General features: G+C 43.9%; 1 protein-coding gene across 1 annotated transcript in view; it reads right to left on the bottom strand.

Moving 5' to 3' along the window:
- LOC141095955 (V-type proton ATPase subunit S1-like protein) overlaps positions 1–22,381 on the bottom strand; it is a 101,685-nt gene extending 79,304 nt beyond the window's left edge. The window contains exon 1 of the mRNA XM_073582312.1: positions 21,721–22,381. Coding sequence (XP_073438413.1) covers positions 21,721–21,812 — 92 coding nt within the window. The 5' untranslated portion in view covers positions 21,813–22,381. The remainder of the gene's footprint in view (positions 1–21,720) is intronic.
- Between the last annotated feature and the right edge of the window lie 2,164 nt (positions 22,382–24,545).

Genomic DNA, 24,545 nt, shown 5'->3' with positions numbered 1-24,545 from the left:
TGATTCTATATAATATATAAGTTTTACATTTTGTATTGAGAAACTGAAATAAATGAACTTTTTGATGATATTCTAATTTTGTGAGAAGCACCTGTATATATGAATCTGCTCAACTCGCCCAGGACCATAACAGTCTACCTGCAGATTAGAATGTTTCTTCATGGTGACACTTTCCCTAGAAAGCAATACGCCTCTGTGATCTAAATAAATGAGCATGTCTCCTCTCCTGAACAATTGCCACACCTTATTACTCCTCACCTAGTTGTCCATTCCACACATATGAGTTCTATTAATGTTTTTCATAGGTAGAAAACATTTTTTTATGCTGAGTTTCTGCAAAAAAAATAAACTGAGATAAGTCAATTTTGTTATCTGATTCACAGATCAAACTTGCCAATTCAACAAAATGGTTTGTGAAAGAGACATCAAACACATCTGTGTGTCATCGCAGGGCTGTTCATATATAGAAGCAGCTTGATCTACATTAATTTTTTTTTGCAAATGAATGCTATACATAAATGGGATAGTCTGTAGATATGCAATAAAATGTACAATATGGAAATACCCAAGAATTACATGTATGAATATGTATGCTAAAATATTACTTGATTGGAGCTAGTCATGCTGAAATCTGAGTCATGAAGCACCACTCCAGCATTTTATTTTTACTTCAGCTCTGGAGTGGTGTCACTAGTCTAAGTTCTTCGACCCTAGTATTATACTTACCAGCTGCCATCTTCAGCTCTTCCTGGCGCTGCTCCGATCCCAATTCGCCATCTTGTGACCACAACATCTGAGTGACCAGACGTCAGAGGTAACGGTCACAAGCTCTCTGTGTCAGTCTATGAGCCTCCTTCTGCCTCATAAACTTACATTAGGTTGTGACTTCTGACTCATCCAGCAAACACTGGAGCGATTCGGCCGGTCACAACCTGCAGAAGACTTAACCGAAAGGCACCGAGAACAGACGAAGATGGCAGTTGGTGAGTATAAAACTAGGGGCAGGGATCTTAGACTAGTGGCACCAACAATAAAATTTTAAAAAAAAAGCGGGAGTGGCGCAATAATATACCTAAATATACAATTACTACGTTTAATAAAGGTTATAATATATAAATTTAAATGTACATAAAATATTAATAGAAAAGTATATCTTTTCTGAGAACAGAAATGAAATAGCTCTCGGATTGAGGTGGAGGAGAGAAGGTAATCTGCTGTCCCTGCTATCCATTCCTGGAGTGTGAAAATAACAAAGCCTCTCTTAAAATAGGATGTGTGAACTCGCTTCCTTAGGAGAATATGTCCATCCATATGGCATAAATCCGTACACAGGACTCCACGCTGTGTACATAAGTCTTAACAGCCATGGAAATGTTCAATACGTCGGATATGGTTGTGGATTGTATCCCGGTCATAAATGTTTAGTGCTAAAGACATGTATTAACACTTCATCTTATAAATCACGAGCCTTGCAGCAGAAGGTGCAACTACAATTTGTATTAGCTGAGAAAAAGTGAGCTTTAGGCAGCTCACACTAATCACTAAGCAGGATCTAGTTAGGAAGGCGTATTAGTGCCTCTAAGTCCAGCTCATTAGGTCGTGTTATCCACTAAGCAGGTTACCCCTTACAAAGGATGAAATTCTAGTGTCATAATATAAACTGCAGTAAATGCAGACAAATCATGAATATTGTTTCGTTTCTAAATACTTCTACATAATACAGGTCTTTCTTTATGCATATGGCACTCTGGGTGTATATATATATATATATATATATATAGTATATATGTATATGTATCTATATATGGAAATTGTAATGAATTTTAATGAATGTTAATATTAATGAGACAGGAAGGAAGGGATAATGGAGCACTTAAACATAGGGACATTGGTTAATAACCGTCGTGCCAACAAGAATCCTATCCTCAACTTTGCCCTTCTCACCCCTTTATCTTATTTAAATAATCCAATTAAGAAATCAAATCTCATTCCTACACATAGCACGTAATCCCAATTTCAGTATGAAACCTGAATCAGTCTAAAAGTGGAGTTTACGCAACCGATTCCGTCCCATAATCAGAACGAATCGATTAAATTAAAAGTCGATTAGTGTGTGTTTGAGATCCTTTAAAAAAGAGAGACGCAAAACCCTTTCCCACTATGACCAATTTTACTTTTCTCCTGCCCTTCTTCCAAGAGTCATACCTTTTCTATTTTGGTATGAACATATCGGTATGAGGGCTTGTTTTATGCAGGATGAGATATAGTTTTGAATGACTTCATACATTTTACCATATAAAGTACTGAAAATGGAAACAAACCTCTAATTACTGTGAAATTGTGAGAAAAAAGCAATTCCGCCATTGTTGTTTTTGGAATTTGTTGTTATGGAGTTCAGTAGGCAGTGCAAATAGCCTGGTGTTATGATTCGTCAGATTAGTACAATTTTGGTGATGCCAGATTTGCACAACTGAGTAAAAAGAAATCAACAGCCAATCATGACTTTAAGACATGAAGCTCAGTTAATCTGGAAAATTGCAAGCTTGTTGAGGGTATCCTCAACTCATGAAAATCATCAATCACTGTTAGAAAAAGGCTGTCATGCGGACATAAAAAGGTCAGAGTAGCAGACACATCTCAACGTCAACAGTCCTGTGGAGGCCTTTATGGTGGAATTGTAAAAAAGCCACTACAGTGGATAAGAGACTTGCTTGGGCCAAGCAACCCAAGGACTGGACATTAGGTCAATGGAAATCTGAATTGTGGCCTGATGAGTCAAAATTTGAGATTTCTGGTTCCAACCACTATGGCTCTGTAAGACATGGAAAAGGTGAAAGGATGATTTGAAAGTGTACTGTAGCAATTGTGAAGCATAGAGGAGGTGAATGGTGTGGTTGTGCTTTGTTGGTGATACTGTTGGCATTTTCTTACAAATTCAAGTCACACTTACTGAGCATGACTACCACAGTATTTCCAATGACATGCCATATAAAGATCCAAAACACATCTCATCTCCAGTCATGGTCGAAAGTATTGGCACCCTTGAAATTGTTCCAGACAATGAAGTATTTCTCCTAGAAAATTATTGCAATTTCACGTTTTGTTAAGCATGTTTTTTTCCTTTGTGTGTATTGGAACAACACAATCTAACAGAGAAAAAAAGGCAAATTGAACAGAATTTCACACAAAATCTCCAAAAAGAGCAGGACAAAATTGTTGTCACCTTTTCAAAATTGTGGGTAAACAACTTTATGAGCATGTGATGTGAAGCTCGTTCAAACTCACCTGTGGCAAGTAACAGGTGTGGGCAATATGGAAAAGGGAAATGGAAAGAGGAGAACTGGCTGAGGACTTTAGAACAAAAATTGTTCAAAAATATCAACATGTTCAATGTTACAAGTCCATCTCCAGAGACCTTGATGTTTCTTTGTCCATGGTGTGCAAAATAATCAAGAAGTTTACAACCCATGGTACTGTAGTTAATCTCCCTGGTTATAGACGGCAGAGAAAAAGCGATGAAAGGTTGCAATGCAGGATAGTACAAATGGTGGATAAGCAGCCACAATCAAGTTCCAAACAAATTCAAGCTGTCCTGTAAGCTCAGGGTGCATCAGTGTCAGCGCAAACTATCTGTCGACATTTGAATTAAATGAAACACTATTGCAGGAGACCCAGGAGGACCCCTGCTGACACAGAGCCATAAAAAAGCTAGACTGTGCTCAGAAGGGAAGGAGCGCATTTGATTTTTTCAACGCAAAATTGGCTGGAATTGAGATATGCCGCCATGTCGCATTTAGAGAGCTCCTGATGTGCCTAAACAGTGGAAATCCCACACAAGTGACCCAATTTTGGAAACTAGACCCCTCAGGGAATGTATTTAGATACATGGTGAGTACCTTGATCCCCCAAGTGCTTCACAGAAGTTTATAATGTAGAGCCGTGAAAATTAAAAATCACAATTGTTTCTTCAAAAATCATCTTTTAGCACCAAATTTTTTACTTTAACAAAGGTAGCATGAGAAAATGGACCCCTGAGGGATCCATTCACTGTAATGAGGCAGCAGAGTTACTCGGGACTCCATCTGGCCTCTGTTCAGCGTCATCCTTCCTTTCAGAGGTGCACAAAACTATGGTGGACTGCATTTTTATGCACAACGAAAAAGACGGACACCGGTCCTATGGCGTTCACAGTGCTTCCATCTGCCTCATTATAGGGAATCTTCCGCCGGTGGTTCTGTCTGAATCACGTATTTCAGAGATTTACATGGAAACCCCGATGCAAGCGCTCAGTGTAGAGCGCAGGATAAATGTGCGCCGAGCCTTACTGCAATCTTTGGGAGGCAGAACGAACAAATCCACAGCAGGTGAAGAATTAGTGTTATTTATTCTTTACGCCTTTCCTCGTGTAGTATAAGTGATTAGGCGACTTTATTCTTCAGCTCAGTGTGATTACAGCGATACCAGATATGTATTTTTTTTATGTTTAGCTTCTGTCACACACTAAAAGATACTTTTTTTTTTTACAAGAAGTTTTTGCATCCCCATATTTTGAGAGCTATAATATTTCTATACTTTGGCCCACAGAGTCATGTGAGAGCTTGTTTTTTGCAGGACAAGCTGAATTTTTTATTGGTACCATTTTCGGGCACATGACATTTTTTGTTCACTTTCTATTCCGATTTTGTGGAGGCAGAATTAACAAAAACCAGCAATTCAGGACTTGTTTTAATTTTGTTTATTTTTCTCCGTTCTGTGTGTGGTAAAATTGGTAAGGCAGTTTTATTCTTTGGGTCAGTACAATTACAGCGATGCCTCATTTATATTTTTTTACGTTTTGACATTTTTACACAATAAAAACTTTTATAGAGAAATTCATTATTTTTGCATCGCTTTATTCTGAGGTCTATAACTTTTTATTTTTCCGCTAATGAAGCTGTATGGCAGCTTGTTTTTTGCAGGACAAGATGGCGGTTTCAGTGAGACTATTTTTATTTAGATTCATCCTTATGATCGCGTTTTATTCCACTTTTTACAAGTGGTATGATGATAAAGTACAATTTGCTACTTTTTTGTGTTTTTTTTTACGACGTTCACTGAAGTAGTTAACTAGTGTGACACTTTGATAGATTGGATTGTTCCAGACGCGGTGATACTAAACATGTGTACTTTCTTGTTTAATTTTTTTTTACATAAAAATGTGTATTTATTAGTGGATTTTTCTATTACTATTAATATTATTTTGTAATATTTTTTTACCTAGTCCCTTTATGGGACTCACTTTGATTGAAGGTATACTGTAAGCTTGGTCTCATTAGCTTTCTGTAGCTTGATGACCCGGGGGTCGTCAAGACGATCCCGGGTCAACATGGCAACGATCAGGCCTCGCGACGACGTCGAGGGGACGTCGATCTGAAGGCAGAGGGCTCTCCCGTCCCTCTGCCTCCCTCCTGAACGCTACGATAGCAGCAATTAGGGGGTTAACAGCCAGGGGTGGTGCGGACACTGTTCCTGGCTGTTCATGCAGATGCTCAGTCACTGGCAGAGCTGAGTTGCTGCAATGATCAGGTGGGAGGTGCTGATATTTCAGCATCTCCTGCACGATCATGCTGTGATCAGTCAGTCAGATTGGGTGCGGGGACCGACAGCATGGGTCCCTGGCACCTTTTCCCATGCCTCTCAGCTGTCTCAAGACAGCTGTCGGCACTGAACTACCACTGCATGTTTACATGCAGTGATAGTTTAAATGCATGACGGGCATAGTCCGTCCTGGTGCGGGAACTGACATCCTGCTATGACGGACTATGCCCTTCATTGGACGTTAAAGGGTCATTATATATGAATGAATGTTTCTTAACTTTTTTTAATGGATTGAGAGTCCTCAGTGGTTGATATCTTTTAATGGCTAACTGAAAAGATGGTAACAAATTGCAAGCTTTCGAGACTACTCAGGTCTCTTTATCAGGCATTGAGGACTCTCAATTCTGAATATTCTTCTATCTACTGGCTAACACGGTACAAAGATATACATCTTTCTTGTATAATTTTTAAACTAATTTCTTGCCGATTTTGAATGTTTATTGTCTGTCCTAAAAGTGGAGAAGTGTGACACCATTGTTCTCAGCAACGATCTGGGAGGAAGAGATGATTCTAGGGGTCTTCAACAGTCTGTTCTCCTTCCATTTAGCACTTTTCTATCCATTTGCACATTTTCACTGCCCCCCAGACCTCTTTGTAGGGTCAGCCGGAAAAATGCTTAAATTTCCCATTGACTCCCATTATGCTCCAAACGAGCATCAGAGCATTAGGAAGTGCTTGGTTCGAGTTTTAATGCTCACTCATCTCTAATTATTAATCTTACTTTAATTTTATGAATTAAAAAATATGTTTTATGAAACTCATCTTGTCAATGTTTTGGAAATTTTTCTGTTGTTCAGTGCTATATTAATTAAAATCTTACTTTGCAAAAGGATTTCCTTATTTATGATGAGCACCATATATGCAAATTCAGGGTAAATATAGGAAGATAAAGTCATAACTTTGTTAAAAAAAACTATACTTTGTCGCAATTTTCTGAGACCCTTTTATATTTTTCCATAATTCAAGCAGTTTTAGTGAGTGATTATGGTGTATATACTGTACAATGTTTTGATTGCTATTTATTGTATTTTTTGTTGATTTGTTAGGCCAGCAAGACACCCACCTTGGGTAACACACTAGTACATCCACAGTTATTTAGCACCAAACAAGTACTCTCAGAGCACTCTGGCATGCACAGGCAAACACTTGCATCTGGTGTATGTCACAGTTTGTAATAGGTGGCTCAACAATGTCTAATTCCTCCTCTTCCTCCTTTAGAGAGCACAAAGAGGTTCCTCACCCACATCTTTCTTCTTGCTCTTAACTGCTAACTCAGCCACAGCCTTACTACACTTTTATATTCTCTCCATCTCTGGACATAACAGGACTGCCAGCACTCGGCTCCAGAGATTACAACAAATACACATCTTGACTAACTGCTTATACCCCAATACTGAGTTGCTTCTACCATATGTGTCCCTATCACTAAAACAAACCTCAAATATATATTAATTCCCTGTGCAAATGCCCTAGAAATCATTGCTCACGTTTTGCCCCTAAAAAGTAATTGTAACAAACTTGCTGGCATCACTGCATGGCCTCCCATCTCCCGCACACCAACTTACTCACTGCTACAGGTCATGATGTGATTTCTTTCTGCCGCCAGCTCCTTGCCTTGTCTCCTGGGTTCATGTTTCCTCACTGTGTGTATAGGGGCGGCTCCTGAACTCTCTGCTTCTTATGGAGTCAGGGTGCACCTGGCTAATGTGTCCCTGACCAATTACCTAGAGCCCTCTACTATTTAGGGCTGCCCACCCACTGGAACATTGCCTGTGCAATGTCTAAACTCAGTTAGTGTTTTGCTGCTGAGTAAGCCAGGCCCTGTGCTGTGTTTCTCCTTCTCTGGAGGCTACACTCCTAGCTTTGTCTTGTGCCTGTCTGTATGCCCTCCAGGAAGCTGAGTATCCTGGTCTCTGTGCTATAGCTCCTGACCTTGTCTTGCCTAGTACCTCTGTCCGCTTTCCAGGAGGCAGTATATCCTGGTCCTTGAGTCTTTGTCCCTGTACCTTGTCTGAACTCTGTCCTACCCCTGCCTCCTTGTCTTTGGCTTCTTTCCCTGCTGTGTCTTTCCTTGTGTCCTCCCTGTCTGTGCTCTGCACCCTTGCATCTTTGCCTGCTCTGCACCTTTGCGGCTCTGCCTGCTCTGCACCCTTGCGGCTCTGCCTGCTCAGCACTCCTGCGGCTCTGCCTGCACTGCACTCCTGCGGCTCTGCCTACTCCACACTCCTGCCTGTATCCATACCTGCTCCTCCCGTGTGAACATGTCCAAACCTGTGCCATCATATTCCACTCCCTCCTATCAGTACCTGTACCTGCACCTCCTGTGTGAATAGGACCCTACCTGTTCCTCTATATTCCATTCCTTCCAGCCAGTACCCGCCCCTGCTGTGTGAACAGGTCCCTACCTGTTCCTTTGTACGCCACACCTGCCTGCCCTGTGTCTAAAGCCGTGCCTGCTTACCCTGTCTCAAGCTGTGCCTGCCCTGTGTCTCAAGCTGTGCCAGCCTGCCCTGTCTCCAAGCCATGCCTGCCTGCCGTGTCTCCAAGATGTGCCTTCTTGCCGTGTCTCAGCAGTGCCTGCTTGCCATGTCTCTGCCATGCCTGCTTGCCGTGTCTCTGCCGTGCCTGCTTGCCCTGTGTCTCTGCCGTGCCTGCTTGCCCTGTGTCTCTGCCGTGCCTACTTGCCCTGTGTCTCTGCCGTGCCTGCTTGCCCTGTGTCTCAGCCGTGCCTGCCTGGATACCAGCCATGCCTACCTGCCTGCCTGTCTGTAGAACCTGTCCAAGTGACTTGTTCCCGAGTGGGATCAGCAGCCACAGCCAGACACCACCCTGAAGTGGCACCCAGCCTGCCGCACAAGCCTGACCTCACCATCAGAGGCTGCAGCACAGACCGAGGTAGCTGTTGTAGTCACGCCCCTTCCAGGATAGTCTGGTTTGTGGCACAGTGGGGCCACAACCCCCTGGCTCGCACCAATCATCCAAGACGTGAGCGTGACAGTAATAATGCCCTCTGTGTAGCGATTTGGCAGTTATAATAGCCAGAGTGCCCCTATAACAATAAGCAACCACGTAACATTTAATATTGTTCCGAGTCTCTTCCATGTACAGCTCCCCTCTACACAATATGATGCCCCTCTAAACACAGTATAATGCCCCCACGGAGTATACAGACCCCTTCGTAGCCCCCACTGTTTGATGGCTCTAACACTGTATGATGGCCCCCACACTGTACAAAGACCACACATTAGTTCCCACACTGTATGATGGCCAATTCACTGTAATCTTCACTGTATGATGATACCCTAATAGCCTCCATATAACACAATGTACTCCATAGTCCTCTATATAGTATAGTGCACTCCTCATAGGCCTCTATCTAGTATAATGCACTCCCCATAGGCCTCCATATAGTATAGTGCACTCCTCATAGGCCTCCATATAGCATAATACACTCCCAATAGGCCTCCATATAATATAATGTACTCCCCCACAGGCTTCTATATATTATAATGTATTCCCCATAGACCTTTATATAGTATAATGCACTCCCCGAAGTCCTTTATATAGTATAATGCACTCTCCATAGGCCTCCATACAGTATAATGCACTCCTCATAAACAAAATCAATACTCACATCTCATCGTTCCCGCGCTGCTCTGAGCGTCCACTCATCTAAGCACAGCAGGCACCATGTACTGACGTTATTGCACCCGCCGTCAGTGTCTGCGCAGACGCAGAAGAGGAATAATGGCTCGCTGTCTCATCATTGCTTTCAACTGTATCAGCATCCAGCCAAAACAGTTGAACTTGCAGTGATGGGCGGGGGGGCCTCCTGCTCACGTGCCCCATAGTGCCCCACTCTGCCGCAGAGTGTAACTGTATGGGCGTGCTGTGCACACCGATACACTTGTAGTAGGGTAGCTCCGGGTGAGCCACTCAGAGCAGCCCCTCTGCCCCCCGGTAGCTATGCTACTGATCAAAAGGTGTGAAGGTCCCTTCCACCCTCTTTTAAAGGGCCTGTCACACTAAGCGATATCGCTAGCAATATCGCTATAACATCACTTGTTTTGTGACGTTATAGCGATATTGCTAGCGATATCGCTATGTCTGATACTTACCTCCGACCGGCTCCTCCGCTGATTATCACTAATTGCGCGAGAACGTCCTGGGCCGTTTCTCGTCGTCAGCTTCCTGCTGGACTTCCTGTGGCACCGACGCGTGAACGCGGGCGGGAGGACGTCAGGATCACCTCGTCTGACAGGTAACGACCCCCGACCGCTGCTATGTCGCTGGTGAGATCTGCCTGTGTGGCAGCTCACTAGCGACCACTTAGCGATGCACCAGCGATCCTGACCGCGTTACCAGTGTGTCCTTGAATTTACCTGTACATTATACATATACAAATTAACATGAACGGAAAATTTTATTTTGGGAGCTTAACGCTCTACAAATAAGTAGAATTGTTATAACAAAATATGGAAAAGTCCAATTATAGTCAAATACAAATGTCTTTACTAATTATTAAACAGATAGGACATAATGAGGTAATAAGTATTACAAGTTACAAAAGATAAATAGCAAAAATATATAAAACCAAGCGGGTAGAGATACAACCGTGTAGCAGCATTTTTGCGATTTATCTTTTGTAACTTGTGGTACTTATTACCTCATTATGTCTTATCTGTTAATAATTAAGACATTTGTATTTTGACTAGAATCGGACTTTTACATATTTTGTTACCACAATTCTACTTATTTGTAGAGTTTTAAGCTCCCAAAATAAAATTTTCCTTTCATGTTGATTAGATTGTATGGAGAGATTCTCAAACCATAAATTATGGTATTTTCATTAATCCTTTCTTCTAGCTATGTATCTACATTATACACATACAGTATATTGTCTACAGCATGGATGGGCAATTCATTTTCATGAGGGGTCACATGAGAGAATGTGACTGTTTGGAGGGCATAGCCCCTATATACTGTATGAGCCCTCACATAACCCTAATATACAGTATGATCCCCACAAAGTCCTCTAAATGCAATGTGAGCCCTCATATATCCTCCATATAGGGTGAGCCCTACACAAAACCCCTATATATACAATATTCAACATAAGCCCCCACATAGCCCCTATATACAGTATGAGCCCTCATTTAGCCACACTATATACAGTATGAGCTCCCACATAGCCTCTTATATACAACTTGGTAGAGGAGATGTTCAGCAACAGATCCAGAGAGGTATATATTAAAGACAACTATAATTTAATAAAATTTAATTTTGTAACATGATTATAAAAAATGCATATACCTGGAAATGCACCAGACTGACGCATTTTAAACTACTTGTTCTAAGTCAGTATGAACCAGAACAAGGATTAAAAGCCAAGGGCAGGACACTTATATTTCCCAGTTGATACACCTATATAGTGCTAGAAGCAGAATAAATGTAGATGAGCCTGCTACCCAAGCAAACGTGAGGACCAAGAGTAAGATATCTGACAGTCGGAAACTGACAAGAACACTAGATACAAGAAAAATACAAACAAAAAAAATCCATAATAATAAGTATCCAAAAAAATTATCATTTATTCATAAATCAGGTAAGTATTAACAGAGCGAATAAGAACAATGAAAACGTATGAGAATTGCACATATTTAAAAATTTAAAACAAAGAGCGCTGCAGCCAGCACTTAGATAAGTGTAGACATTTCTATATGGGGGCAGGGTGCCGAAACGCGCGTTGGGAAGGACACCATCCAGGAGACCGGGACCATATTATCATTTAAGTGATTTTTTTTTATTATTGTGCCACTTATTATATTTATTTATACTTATGCACTTTAGCCTTGGTCTCGGTCTTTTGCTTACATGACACGCTTGCATTGGCACTTTACTGGCACCTGTTAGCACTTTGCGCTTTATGTTTTCAGCACACTTGCAGAAATTATTGCTGGTATATATATTTGTTATTTTGATATTTTTGATATTTATTTTTCTGAGATACAGAATGGAGATTTTGTATACAAATGTGCATGTCTGCACTTATCTTAGTGCTGGATGCAGCGCTCTTTGTTTTTAATTTTTACAATTCTCATACGTTGCATTGTTCTTATGTGCTCTGTTAATACCTGATTTATGAATAAATGATAATTTTTTAGGATACTTATTACAGATTTTTTTGGACAATATTTTTCTTGTTTCTATTGTTCTTAGTCAAATATATACTATATGCGCTGTGTTCTGCTGTTCTAAGCTTTGTTGCCTGACTTTTGACTATTCATTTGTCTTGCCCATTTATCTTCGATGTACTCTAATCTTTGCTGACTAATCTCGGACTTTGCCATTTGACTATTCGCATGTCCAGACCCTTTGCCTTTGACGTGCACTCCTGGTATTTGACCCCGGTCTCCATTTATCCTCTGTCTCACAGCTGTAACATCGGCGGCCGCGTCTTCTGCAGCGGCGCCCGCCGCCGCCTCCCCTTACCGGCGTCTCCGCCGCAGCACGCACTCCCATCCTGCCTCCAGCACTACGGCGCTCCTGCGCCCCTTCCTTAGGCCGCGGGCACGCGCCAGCGCTTCCTCTTCTGCTGGTGGTGGGCGGCATTGAGGGCGGCGCTTGTCATCTTCCTTCCGGTTCCTAAGGTATTTCAGGTGTCCTCTCTGTTGAGAGGACGCCTGAGGATTTTTGTGCTAACCCACGTCTTCCTGGCCGCTCTAGCTTCTATAGTTACTCCAGTTAATTCTCCTGCTTCCTCCTGTCAGCTACCGTGTTGTTCCTGCCTTCCTCCCTCGTTCTCCTTCTCCCCTGTCTTTCCTCTCCTCCAGCCTATCGCCACCCTTACCCTCCCTGGCGTCTCCCTCGTTTGCATACCTCCTGCCTCTGTGGCTATTCCTGCTCTCCCCACTTGCCTCTGCCGCCTGGGTGTTCCCCGCTTCCTATAACCTGCTCGGGCACTCCTGTCTCTGTCCTGTGACCTAGCCGCCTTCTGGTTTCTGTCCTTGAGCCGTCCCTCCTGGTACCGGCTGTCGCGGTTCTGTCCTCTGTGGTTTTGCCCCTAACGATCCCTGTATAGGGGTCGGTCATCACCTGGCGCGCTCAACCCAGGGGCTCCAGATCCGTGACCCAGAGGGTCCACTCTCGGACTTAGTCGATCCCTTGAGCATTACAGTATCCTCAGGCCATGGACCCCGCCGGTGCCGCGGCCGCCACGCAGAAGGAACTACTGTTCCTGCGTGAGAATCAGACTCAGATAATGTCCTTTATGAAGTCTATGGACACCCGGTTATCCGCGCTGCAGACCTCCGACCCAGGGCACGCTCCCCTTCTAGTCTTCAGCAGGAGCTCGCGCAGCAGCGCGATGCCCAGTCTCACATTTTGGGTTACATGGCGTCCGTTGACGATCGACTGCTTGCCTTGCAGTCTGCTGCGGTCGCTCCTACCCCACCCCGGGACGCAGTCTCGTCTCCGCCACCTCGCCTGGGGAAGCCTCCCCGGTATGGCGGAGATCCTAAGCTATGCCAGGGTTTCCTAAACCAGTGCAGACTGCACTTTGAGCTTTTGCCCCAACAATATCCCACAGATCGCGCCAAAGTGGCATTCATTGTATCCCATCTTGAGGGAGAAGCTCTGGCCTGGGTGAATCCTTTATGGGAGAGGGATGATCCTGTCGTGTCTAGTATCCAGATCTTTCTGGAGACGTTCCGGAGAGTGTTTGATGAACCCGGACGCTTGGCGTCTACTACCGAGGCCCTCTTTAACCTCCGCCAGGGTTCCCTTACTGTGGGACAGTACGCCATCCGCTTTCGGACATTGTTGTTGGAACTTGGATGGAATAACGAGGCATTTGTAGGGGCCTTCTGGAGAGGTCTCTCGAGTAAAATTAAGGACGAGCTGGCCGGACGAGATACCCGACCACTCTAGAGGATCTCATATCCCTGGCCACTCGCATAGACCTGCGGTTTTTGGAGCGCGCTCGGGAGTCGGTTAGGGAGCACAGACCCTTCAGGCTGTATCAAGCGCCCATTCCGCGCTCCCCAGCTTCCGCTACTAGCGTCGCTCCCGAGCCCATGCAAGTAGATCGGATCAGGTTGTCCGAGCAGCGACGCAGGGAGAGGATGACGAACGGGCTCTGCCTGTACTGCGGAGGGGCCAATCATTTTTTGCGCACCTGCCCTGAGAGACCGGGAAACGCCTCCACCTAGGTCAGGTAAGAGAGGCCTCCCTAGGTGATCATGATTCCTCTCGCCCCCTTACCCTGTCAGCTTTAATTATTGCAGGTCGGGAGCGCAGATCTGTGGAGGCGTATGTGGACTCGGGTGCGGCTGGGAATTTCATCCGACAAGAAGAGGTGGATAAACTTCGGATTCCGGTGGTCTTCCTAAAAGACCCGCGTGCTATCGCCTCCGTTGATGGAAAGCCTCTCCCTGAGCTTGTCACCATGGTTACGGCCGAAGTCGACCTACAAATTGGAGTGCTTCATCATGAAAAAATTGCCTTCTACGTCCTGCCTAAATTGTCCCACGCTGTCCTCCTAGGATTACCCTGGCTTAGGCTGCACGAGCCAGTTGTCGACTGGCGCTCGGGGGAGATTCTACGCTGGGGCCATTCCTGCCACGCACGTTGCCTGCAGTCCGTCCTTCACCCTCGTTCCCTGCCTACGCCGGCCGATCTCCCGGGCCTTCCCGCACTGTACCACTCGTACGCAGACGTCTTTAGCAAGAAAGAAGCGGATTCTCTGACTCCGCATCGGGCCTACGACTGTCCTGTCGACTTAATTCCCGGAGCCACCCCTCCCAGAGGGAGAACTTACCCCATGTCCGCCGCAGAGACCACGGCTATGACTGAATACATACAGGAGAACTTGGCCAAGGGGTTCATTCGGATATCCTCGTCCCCTGCTGGCGCAGGCTTTTTCTTCGTTCAGAAGAAAGACGGATCCCTTCGGCCATGTATCGACTACCGGGGCCTGAACAATATCACGGTCAAGAATCGATACCCGCTTCCGCTTATTCCGGAACTCTTCGATCGGCTGAGAGGGGCTCGGATCTTCACGAAGCTGGACCTACGGGGAGCCTACAATTTGATCCGGATCCGCGCAGGAGACGAGTGGAAGACGGCCTTCAATACCCGTGACGGTCATTATGAGTATTTAGTCATGCCGTTTGGTCTCTGCAATGCTCCGGCTGTATTCCAGGAATTTGTGAACGAGGTATTTAGGGACCTTCTCTACTCATGCGTAGTAGTGTACTTAGATGATATTCTCATCTTTTCACCAGATCTATCCTCTCATCGGAGAAGCGTACGCATGGTCCTGCATCGCCTTTGGGAGAATCACCTCTACGCCAAGATTGAGAAGTGTCTTTTTGAGCAGACCTCGCTACCCTTCTTGGGTTATATAATCACAGATTCCGGTCTGAAGATGGATCCCGAGAAACTCTCTGCGGTACTCAAGTGGCCCCGTCCTGTCGGTATAAAAGCCATCCAGCGTTTTCTCGGATTCGCGAACTACTACCGACAGTTTGTGCCGCATTTTTCCACGGTGACCAAGCCCATCATGGTCCTGACCCGTAAAGGAACTAAGCCTAATAGCTGGTTCTCTGAGGCTGAAGACGCCTTTTTGGCGCTGAAACGCGCCTTTGCTTCTGCACCGGTCCTACATCGGCCGGTTGCCAGTAGGCCTTTTGTTCTAGAAGTGGACGCCTCTGCCACCGGAGCTGGGGCAGTCCTTTCCCAGCAGGTTCCCTCGGGACGACTGGTTCCCTGCGGGTTCTTTTCCAAGTCCTTCTCGCCTGCAGAGTGCAATTATTCCATCGGAGACCGGGAGTTGCTGGCCATCAAGATGGCTCTAGAGGAATGGCGGTACTTGCTCGAAGGGGCTGTGCATCCCTTTACTATCTTCACGGATCACAAAAATCTGGCCTATCTGCAGTCCGCTCAGAGGCTCAACTCCAGACAGGCCAGGTGGGCCTTGTATTTTTCTCGGTTCGATTTCAAGCTTCTCTTCCGGCCCGGTGATAGAAACATCAAAGCGGACGCACTCTCCCGGTCTTTACAGTCGCCTGAGAACGAGGGCCCATCATATATTATCGAGCCTACCAAGGTGATCTCCGTGGCTCCTGTAAACTTTTCTACTCCGCCACCAGGCAAGACCTTCGTTCCTCAAGACAAACGTCTAGAGGTGTTGCGCTGGGGGCACTCCTCCAAGGCAGCTGGGCACGTGGGGACCAAGAATACCCTCTCGCTTCTCTCCCGTTATTACTGGTGGGCCACTCTTCACCAAGATGTGCTGGATTTCGTCGCTTCTTGCACAACCTGTGCTCAAAACAAAGTCCCAAGAACCCTGCCCTCTGGCCTTCTCCATCCGTTACCTGTCCCGGAGGCTCCGTGGCAGCACATCGCAATGGATTTCGTAACCGACTTGCCCCGCTCTGCTGGTTGCACCACCATCCTAGTCGTGGTGGATCGCTTCTCTAAGATGGCTCATTTTATCCCCTTGCCCGGACTGCCGTCAGCCCCGAAGTTGGCCGAGATCTTCATTCACCAGATCTTCAGGCTACATGGTCTCCCGCTGCGTATTGTGTCTGATCGTGGGGTTCAATTTACTTCTCGCTTTTGGAGGGCTCTCTGCCGGCTTATGGGTACATCTCTCGACTTCTCCTCCTCGTATCATCCACAGTCCAACGGACAAGTAGAGCGGATTAATCAGGGCCTGACGACCTACCTACGTCACTTTTCCAATGCCCATCAGGATAATTGGGTCTCGCTTCTACCATGGGCAGAGTTCGCTCATAATAACCATCCCAACGAATCGACCACCTACTCGCCATTCTTTGTGGCCTTTGGTCAGAATCCTGGTGTTCCGCTGCCCATTACTGCATCATCTGGAGTTCCCGCGGCAGATGCCCTCGCCGTAGAATTTTCGGAGATTTGGAAGACCAGACAGGCGCTCGAGAAAGCCAGCACCCGAATCAAGAAGCATGCGGACAAGAGACGGAGGGATCTTCCTCCATATCATCCCGGCGACAAGGTCTGGCTCTCGACTAAACACATCCGCTTGAAAGTTCCATCCTATAAGTTGAGTCCTCGCTTCATCGGTCCCTTCGAAGTTCTGAGACGCATCAACGAGGTGGCTTATAAACTGAGATTGCCGGCTTCACTTCGGGTCCCTAATGCCTTCCATGTCTCGCTTCTGAAACCTGTAGTTCTGAATCGGTTCCAACCTGTCTCCGCGGTCCCTCCTTTACCTATTGGGTCGGGTGACATCTTTGAAATAAAGGATATTCTAGCCATGAAAAGAGTCCGGGGGAGGACTTTCTTATTGACTGGAAGGGATTTGGTCCTGAGGAGAGGTCCTGGGAGCCACGAGAGAATGTTAACGCCCCCTAATTTTAAAAAGATTTCTGGCCAACCTCGGAAAGGGGGGATGTAAGGAGGGGGGTACTGTAACATCGGCGGCCGCGTCTTCTGCAGCGGCGCCCGCCGCTGCCTCCCCTTACCGGCGTCTCCGCCGCAAGGCGCACTCCCGTCCTGCCTCCAGCACTGTGGCGCTCCTGCGCCCTGTAACATCGGCGGCCGCGTCTTCTGCAGCGGCGCCCGCCGCCGCCTCCCCTTACCGGCGTCTCCGCCGCAGCACGCACTCCCATCCTGCCTCCAACACTACGGCGCTCCTGCGCCCCTTCCTTAGGCCGCGGGCACGCGCCAGCGCTTCCTCTTCTGCTGGTGGTGGGCGGCATTGAGGGCGGCGCTTGTCATCTTCCTTCCGGTTCCTAAGGTATTTCAGGCTTCCTCTCTGTTGAGAGGACGCCTGAGGATTTTTGTGCTAATCCACGTCTTCCTGGCCGCTCTAGCTTCTATAGTTAATTCTCCTGCTTCCTCCTGTCAGCTCCCGTGTTGTTCCTGCCTTCCTCCCTCGTTCTCCTTCTCCCCTGTCTTTCCTCTCCTTCAGCCTATCGCCACCCTTACCCTCCCTGGCGTCTCCCTCGTTTGCATACCTCCTGCCTCCATGGCTATTCCTGCTCTCCCCACTTGCCTCTGCTGCCTGGGTGTTCCCCGCTTCCTATAACCTGCTCGGGCACTCCTGTCTCTGTCCTGTGACCTAGCAGCCTTCTGGTTTCTGTCCTTGAGCCGTCCCTCCTGGTACCGGCTGTCGCGGTTCTGTCCTCTGTGGTTTTGCCCCTAACGATCCCTGTATAGGGGTCGGTCATCACCTGGCGCGCTCAACCCAGGGGCTCTAGATTTGTGACCCAGAGGGTCCACTCTTGGACTTAGTCGATCCCTTGAGCATTACAACAGCTTGTCCGTGAGAAGTGACTAGCCAGCATCACAGCACCTTTTTTTGACTAAATTGGATGTGTGCTTAGGATCATTGTCTTACTGTAATTTCCAGCCCCTGCCTACTTTGGTTTTACCATGTAGCAGCATTACATTCTCCAGTATATCCTTGTACATGGTAGCATTCATATTTCCAAATAATCATGAGAGAGAAAGCTATTGACCAATAACTGGGATCACCACAATAAATCACAAAAAATATATCAAGTATTTTATTCAGTGTCAAACAGACCAAAACACAGTTAAAAACATCTAAAAGTCATAGAATGACAGTACACCCAAAAAAAGGTTAATAATATAACCTATACAGGTACCCCTATCACCAATGGTACATATAGGATGAAGACAAATAGTTAGTTCATAAGTACAATACTTTCAACCATGTAGTTATGATGCAAAAACGTACATGGAGAAGCTTAAACATCATGGACACAATACATATCTAATAAAAGACTGCTATACAAAATATATCATAGATCTGATTGCCCTAAATTGTAAAAGAAGGACACAATCTAAAAACGAGAAGAAAATCCCAGAATGCATCTAGGCCCTGAAAAAAGTGAAAAACAGAGCCACAAAGCCATGCTCAAAAATAGTACATGACATGTGCATGTGAGTGTGTAGCAGCCGTACCATACCAAAGTTAGGGGGAGCCTGTGGAGAGCATTCATATTTCCATTCATTATATCCAGAGGGCCAATGGTAGATGTAGAAAAGGAGCCCCAAATCATGACACTGCCACCACGTTTCACTGTTGGCGTTTCGTACCTTAGAGCATTACGTTTTCCAATTGGGCGGTATATATAGTGCTTGCCATCACTACCAAACAGAATGAACTTGGATTCATCTGACCACAACGCCTTAGACCAATCTGTCTCTTTCCATTGGCTGTGTTCTTTGGCAAACTCAAGTCGAAACTTCCGGTTCTTTGCAGAGAAGAAAGGCTTCTTGACTGGAACTTATGCACTCGACGCTACTGCTCTAAGCCGTCGCAACACTGTTTTTTTGCGAATCTGTACAGCACTTTTATGAACATTAGATAATGCCTTTTTCTTAATGATGTGATCAACTTTGGAGGAAGCTTTCCATGGTCGTTCACTTCTAGCTGTTCCATAACGTTCTTTTTCTATCTTTATTATACGTGACACTTGACTCTGAGAGCAGTTGAATTGTTTTTGGCTCTTGACTGACTTCACTCTCAGAATAATAAGCTTCCTGACATCTGGTGATAAATTTGGCTTTGTATTTGTCATGTTTTAACCGGAAAATACAGAAACAAAAAGAATAAAAAATTTTAGGCAAATTTGGACTACCCATGATAAAATACGCAAAACATTTGGCCCATCAAATGTTGAAAACTAAAACATAAAGGGATAAAACAATGTCAAACACAATTTTCATCCTTATAGCTGACAACCATTTGCTTCCAGTTTACTAAAATCACCAGCAAAATGGCATCACAACAACCAGACAGAAGTAATCACACTTTTTGGTCGCCACTGTACATAGCAGACATTGAATTAGCTTCCTTTCTATCATCTAGATAAAAATGTGGCATAATTAAATGGTCATTGAATTTTTGCGGTTTAGCAACAGCAGTAATCGCTATGGGAGCACAGTCTGTGAGGATATATTTTCAGTAAAAAGATCCTTAACACCTGAACACCAGAGGCTGGAGCTCTTCGTAACCTTTTAAATAGACTCCCCATTAAAAATGAGATTTGTTTCAATTAATTTACCCATATTGCTTTGGTTAAGAAAAAAAAAGTTCCATTCACAGCATACTTTAGATGTTTGATATAGAACATTTAAAAAAAATGTACCCTTATATCCGAGGTGCTTACAGAAGAGATAGTTTACCCCTCTGACTGCCCCATACAAATGAACAGTTAGCTTGACTAAGCGTACAGGTGTTCTCAATGGGAAGAGTGGTGAAAGCCACTATTAGATACTAGAGGTGAGTGAATTGATTCAAGGCAAATTGAGCTCACGTCAAATTCCACAAACCCTTCTAATTTTCTAGAAACTCGTCAGGAAGACGTTAAAAAAGAAAAAAAGAAAATGTCACTCACCTGTCCTACCGGGGATCGCCCAATTGGCTCTTTTGTCTTCTATCTTGATTTCAGCTTACTGGCCACTTTTAGGAAGGTCTTCCATTCACTAAGCCCACGCTGTGCACTTTTGGAGAGGTCTTTTGTTCACTGAGCCTACACTGTCACATGGGGGTCAATGATAAGCCAAACCCTGTGTGACTGCATGTGGAGTGATACAGATCATTAATTTCAATGACGTGCATCACATTCCTCCTGATATTGTGGGGCCTACTGAACAAAAGATAAAATTAGCAGTGACAGAAGGACTGGAACAAAGAAGATGGAATACCACCAGCTGCGGCAGAACAGGTATAGGGGGATCAAAGAGAGGTGAGTATAAGTGGGCTTATTTTTTAGTTAACCCCTTCCCAAATTTATTCTATATACATGAAGTTCCCCCACCATGAATTAAGCGAACCTACTCAAGCATAATTTCGGGAGATTTGCTCAACTCTATCAGATACCTTTAGTGGTGGTAATATCCCCTAAAAACATAGGGATCATGCATGTAAATGTAATTTGCCTCATCGTCCTAGTCCATTCCATTATCTGTCTGTCGTGTGGACAGGCCCCCATACATCAGATATTCTTGTGACTGTAGTCTACTGTGTGTGGGGGGGATTTTATACCTATGACTAACTTGGAACAGCCACAGTGATATTGTGTCGGTTAGAAAAAAACTCCTAATATTGTATAATGAGAAAGTCAATAATTAAATCCAGTAATGAATATTAGAATAAAAGCCATTGTGATTAACGTTATCATGAGTGCACAGGAGATGATGTGACGTCAGACATTGTATTTCCTAGAGGAAATGAATATTGGTCTGATACATGAGCCGTCATCTATTCCGCCTCTCACGTCTAGTAAGCAGGTTTAAATGCCCGCTAATTAAAAAGCGCTGGATCCGCAGCAGGAAACATATTGTGGCTTTTATCCGTTATTGACCCAAAGTCGCCTTAATACAAGATTAAACAAATCTCCACATGTCCAGTCTGCCCTACATCCAGAGATTTCATTCACAGCAGTGCCAACCTCTAGGATATTCTGACCTGTGTATATGTACAGCACGTTATATATGAATATATAGGGAGATTTACAGTTCCTTTGGTAAGTCCACCCCTCCTAGAAGACCACTCTTGAACGCAATTTTGGGTCATCGACTCAATGACGGTTTCACTGTTAGTAGAAACAATATGTGTGTAGCATAATAGAGACTAGAAGAAAGCATTCTGCATCCTGACGGCTACAGCTAGAGGAAGAACAAGAATAGAAACCCATAAGCTGCACAATCGCGCTCATCATAACGTACACGACAGATGGATATTTCAGGAAACCCATATCCTAAGATGTAGAAATAGTCATACGGTTAAACTGATGTAGGGGAGCATTCTGTGCTGGGTTGGTAATGTTGTGATATTCTTACCTAAGGTATTACATAGGACTGCGGGTAAACTTGCTGCATTGTTCTAACTGAGTTTCTTCGATGTGTGAAAGAAACAGTTAAATGACATATTCTGAACTGCCATAATAGGGGGTAGGCATGGCACTAAAATACATCCTGATGGTAGTTCTATGCTCCATTGCCTCTAGATTGATTAATGATAATGTAATAAATAGCTGCTATCATGAAATGAAGCTTTGTGCTCACCTGTTCTCCAGCCCTGCAGAGATCCAGTCTTCGGAGCGCACAATTCCCAGGCCAATGATAGCTACAATCAAGCAGAACCTATTCTTTTCCATTGAGAATCAGCAGATCTTGTCGGATCATGCACATTTGTTAATCTGGGGTAGCAGAATGAAAGAAATGACCTTCCGATCACATGTGACGGCATTTTCGCCAATAGGAGGCAATAGAAGCCAGAAGTTCTCATCCTCATTAGTGCTCGCAGCTCGCCTGCATTTATTTAGCACTTTGATGTCACACATCTCTAAGCTATTATCTCCACAGACCTCTTTAATTGGTTTAACCAACTTTACTGTTGAAGAAGAAACGTATGTGCTCGGAAACGCAATCAGTGCAGCAAAAAATGTCATTCTGGGCAGAGCCGTGCATGACAGAGATCAGAGACGCATTACACATGGCAGACTCCAATGTCGCTCTCCATAAGACACAATATATTTTCAGTGTATTGTTAGCCAATGGGAAAGTCTTGAGTTTTCGTCCATGTTTTGCATTCCTGGACATTTTTTTTAAAGACGTACAATGCACATGGAAAGCCTACTTGGTTATGTCTGTGGTACTCCATGCCACATCACAGAATGATGGCAAGTGGCATAATACGATGGCTAAGAGCATGTCCGCTTTTGTGAACACAAAAAAAGGGATTCGTTATAAACAGATGGCTTGTATGTGCCATCCATTATGCCCAATTCTGATTTAAAAAAAAAAAAAACCAGATCAGAGCAGAACGTGCAGTGATTTTAATGGAACAGACACAATGATCTGGGTCATCAACTTTTTAATTTTTTTATTTATTTAAATGCATGTACTTAAGGCTAAAAATATTTTTTCTAATTGGGTTTCATTAAAAATCTTGAACTGTTTGCCCTCTAGAGCCTCTATAGTCCAGCTGCAGAATGAGTCAACTGAGAATTCTTCAGTTAGCCCGCTATGATAGTCTGACAGGGGGTTGTTATTTTCTATGTCTTTTTCTGTGCTCCTCTCAGTTGATTTATGCCCACAAAAAAAACATCAAATTTGAATGTGCAGAGAAATAATTAAGTCTATAGAAGCCAAATGAATTTTAGCCCCAAACACAATTATTGGAGGAAAAAAAAATGTCCTCAAAAAGTGAACAAACTCTTTAAAGATAGTTAAGTTTCATTAAAGGGGAATTCCCATCTTCAATATCCTATATCAATATGTAGTAGGTGTAAAAATAATATTAGCAAATACCTCCAATTAGAAATGTAGTATAGTTCTTCAAACTTCGTTATGTCACTTACCACATGTGCAGGGCATTGCAGTAGCTTAGGTATCCATGGTTACGACCACTGACAGCCAATAGAAGTGGTCATAACCATGCCCCACATCAGTAAGCATTAGCACTATAGCACTTTCCCCTTTTGCACTTGGCACTTTACTTTGCAATATATGATTTTTGCCCTTTGTATTATCCACTTGGTGTGCTGCGTCATTGCAGTCACCCTTTATAAAGCCAGTATAGATTTAGAATACTGTCTACTTAATATGGGTATATAAAATTAGAACTAAGAAGGATATATTGCTTTTGAAGGGAAAATGTGGCTATTTTGTACTGATATGGAATATTCCATGATGCTGTCGTCTGTGTCCATTGTGTACCGATCAATATTACTGAGCCTTTTTAATGTACTTTATCTTACTATGTCTATGTATTGATTAATAAAGGTTAGATATTAATAATAATCTTTATTTTTATATAGCGCTAACATATTCCGCAGCGCTTTACAGTTTTGCACATTATCATCACTGTCCCCGATGGGCTCACAATCTAAATTCCCTATCAGTATGTCTTTGGAATGTGGGAGGAAACCGGAGAACCCGGAGGAAACCCACGCAAATACGGGGAGAACATACAAACTCTTTGCAGATGTTGTCCTTGGTGGGGTTTGAACCCAGGACTCCAGCGCTGCAAGGCTGCAGTGCCCAGATGAATTGTTTGCACTATAAATGATTTTTATGTATATATTTTGGGAGTTATACTCCGAATGTTCTCTGTAGGATCTATTTAGTATGGGAGTTGTCCTATTTCCATGTTGTGTTTTAACATCTTTCCCTTATAGGGATTGAATAGATGTTTTCAAACATGTTGCATTGTGTTAAATTAAGGTAAGGGATATTGTTGTTTTTTATTTTTGCTTTATTACAGGAGACAAGGGCTTCAATATAATGAGCGTTAGGTGAGTATAACTATGTTTGTCATTTTTAAATAAAAAAGGAAAAGTGCGTTTTTTATTTCAAATAAAATACTTTATTCTTGCTGTGTGTTTATACACTGGGGAAAAGACATGGCAGAAAATATGTGGCAAAATAAATGCATGGAAATAGCTATATATTATACAAAATGTCTACAATGTAATTACCATAAATTGCCACATAAAAACCATATAAGGTAAAATTACCAACATCATCTTTCATCTCTGTATGCTGAAGAGATATATCTATATCTACATATATGACATAATTATGTATACACTAAGATCAGTCCTTGAAATAAACATATTACACCAAATGAATAAATAAATCAATACAATCCATATAAAGAATATCGCTAAACTAAACACGTATGATAAAGAACAACATATGATGTATCCATTCTTCGTCCTTCACATGTACACAAATAGATGACAAATGCAGCTTCTGCTATATTCATATATTCCAAACGTCAAGAGGAGATCTGCATGGAGGAATGGGCCAACATACCAACAAAAGTGTGGGCCAACCTTATGAAGACTTACAGAAAACGTTTGACCTCTGTCATTGCCAACAAA

This window comes from Dendrobates tinctorius, unplaced genomic scaffold, assembly GCF_039654945.1.
Source record: "Dendrobates tinctorius isolate UK_male_01 unplaced genomic scaffold, ASM3965494v1 ptg000003l, whole genome shotgun sequence".
Lineage (NCBI taxonomy): Eukaryota > Metazoa > Chordata > Amphibia > Anura > Dendrobatidae > Dendrobates > Dendrobates tinctorius.
Note: the sequence above shows the minus strand (reverse complement) of the source record. Positions and strands in the feature narration are given on the sequence as shown.